This window comes from Plectropomus leopardus, unplaced genomic scaffold, assembly GCF_008729295.1.
Source record: "Plectropomus leopardus isolate mb unplaced genomic scaffold, YSFRI_Pleo_2.0 unplaced_scaffold28037, whole genome shotgun sequence".
Classification (NCBI taxonomy): Eukaryota; Metazoa; Chordata; class Actinopteri; order Perciformes; family Serranidae; genus Plectropomus; species Plectropomus leopardus.
This window is the reverse complement of record NW_024630532.1, coordinates 1-2,471: the sequence shown is the minus strand read 5'-3', so window position 1 is coordinate 2,471 and position 2,471 is coordinate 1. Positions and strand designations below refer to the sequence as shown.

At 42.0% G+C, this 2,471-nt stretch overlaps 1 protein-coding gene across 1 annotated transcript; it reads right to left on the bottom strand.

Annotated features, from left to right (window-relative positions):
- Nucleotides 1–6: 6 nt before the first annotated feature.
- LOC121937964 (NAD-dependent protein deacetylase sirtuin-3-like) lies at nt 7–2,465 on the bottom strand. The gene is made up of 4 exons (XM_042481258.1): nt 2,271–2,465; nt 2,116–2,158; nt 1,122–1,301; nt 7–399 (listed from the first exon to the last, which is right to left on the bottom strand). The coding sequence occupies exons 1-4, from the start codon at nt 2,365–2,367 to the stop codon at nt 138–140; spliced, it is 582 nt and encodes a 193-aa protein (XP_042337192.1). The 5' UTR covers nt 2,368–2,465; the 3' UTR covers nt 7–137.
- Between the last annotated feature and the right edge of the window lie 6 nt (nt 2,466–2,471).

Here is a 2,471-nt window from a genome sequence, read left to right as displayed (position 1 = left end):
CCTTTTGTTAATTTCTTGTAATTTCCAGGACATTTCTTATTCATTTCTTTTTTCCCCATTTTTTAAAAGTCAAACACATCAAACACGTTTGTTCTGGTTTCAAACAGTTAAAATGTGCGTTAATGATACGCGTCGAGTTACAGAAGCAAACATAATAAGTGCGCACGTCTCTCGAGGCCGTCGATGTTCTGCGTGTACATCCTGAGCAGCTGACCCTTCGCGTGCAGCAGTCGGACGAAGTAATGGGTCAGATTGGGCCGATAGTTTCCCGGGTAGAGCTCTTTGGCGAGGGCGAAGAACGGATCGGGGTTGTGATGGAAGAAGTCCAGCTCGAATATGGCCTCGGCGTACGGCAGGTCGTACTGCTGCAGGTTGTCATAGAGACCGCTGCCCGGAGACCTGAGGGGAGGAGTCTGCTCAGTACGTCTGATTTTTGAAATGTGTTGAAAACGTTTAGAAAAAAAATTAAGAAATAATCACACAAACAAACAAACGGACAGACAAAAAAGTAACATTTACAGAAAAAAATTAAAAATAAAGCAAAATAAATTTTACACACCTTTAAAATTTAAATAAAAGTCTTTTGTCCCAATCAAAAGCCCAGTCCTGTCTCTACTGGAGGCTCGCTCTGGTTACCATGGTTACCATGCAGCTCATAAAACCAGGTTGTTACTGCTTATAGCACACATACAAATACAAATATTTAAACTTTTGTCAATATGGACATGTGGAGGACTTTTTACAGAATTATTACAATTTTAAGCTTTTTTTTCGACACTTAATATTTTTGGGTTTTTTTCTTGGGGGTCTTTTTCAAATTTTCAGGTGATTTTTTTGTACGTTTAACAGATTTTTTGCTCACCTATGAGTCATTTATTCTTTTGTTGCACGTTACCTTCAAGTCAAGTTTGCAAAGGATTAAACACAAATGCAAGAATCATAAAAAAACTAAGTATATAAAGTAAAATGCACTGCGTAAACGCAATATTCATGCAGTGTTACACAGCTGAACATATAAATAAAAAGCAGAGGAAAGGGCCGGTCTGTTGTCTCGCAGCCTCTGACTCTGAAGAGGAATTTCAGCTTTGCAAAAATGAAAGAAAACACGGTGAATGTTTCACCTGAAGTCCGGGATGCCACTCGGCGTGCTGATCCCGGCTCCGGCCATCACCACCACCCGCCGTAACCGCCGCTCTCTGAGGCTCTCGGCGATGACCTCCAGAGTCTGCGGCTCCTCGTCTGCTCCGCCACCGCGAGAGAAAAACCCCCGAGTCCCGTTCAACCGGGCAGAGACCGTCCGTCTGTGGAGAGGCGACACCGAGAGGAGAGTCAGCAAAGTGATCAGGAGAGACGGAACCAGGAGAGACGGAACCAGGAGAGACGGACCGGTGTTGAAGCAGCAGCCTTGGACCTGGACCTGGACCTGGACCTGGACCTGACTCTGAGCTCAGTCTAGATTTCTACATTACTGTTCAATAACTTTTTTTTTTTTTTTTAAATTTCTAACCTTTTTCTCTCTTTTTCTGACTTACTGTTGAATCATTTCTGGTTTGTTTTGTTTTCGTTAGTTTTTAACCTCACCCTGAGCCAGTTCTTGTAATCTGCACCGGACTATTTGTCCAGCCCTGTTTTCGGGGGCGTACTTTGTGGTTGGTCTACACTGAACTTTGATTTAACCTGTGAAGTACTTTAGATTGAGTTTGGGTATGAAATGTGCGATATAAATACATTTGACTTGCCTTAATGTTATCTAGTTTATAGTTAGTTTTATATTTGCTTTTGTATTTTGCTATTTCAGTTTTTGTATATTTCATGTTTTACATCTACTCCTCTACCTTTGTACTGCACAACAGTTTCCTCAAGGATAAAAATAACTTCTATTGTATATATTATATTATAGTATATGAACATTTTTGCAGACCATTTTTATGTATTTATTTATTTTGTTACTGGACAGAAGAAAAAGGGCAGACATACAAAGTCGCATAAAAGACTCAAACTTGAGTACAGAAGTACCTCTAATTAATACTTCAGTATAATCCTTGTGAGTAAATGTACTTAGTTACATTGCAGCATGCAGTCTGGTGCAGGTGTGTGTCCCTGCGGTTACAGTACCTGCACAGAGCTGCAGCTTCACCTGGACACACACTCCTCAAACCTGAAACAAACAAACAAACAAACAAACAAACAAACAAACAAACAAACGTCTGAGTCACGTTACATTTAGCCATGAAACACTCAGGTCATCTCGGCTGTGTGCGCGTGCTGACCTCTTGCAGACAGCGTCCTCGCGCTTGTTCTCGAGCTCAGGTACAAACAACAAAGTCTGGCGGGTGACATTAAAGAGCAGCTCGCTAAAGGCGCCATAACTCCGCTAATACCGCGAAATACAGAGCCCGCGGACACTTAACGCGTCGCTCCCACTGACTGAAGCAGCTTCCTGAACACACACACCAGCTGTCAACACATTT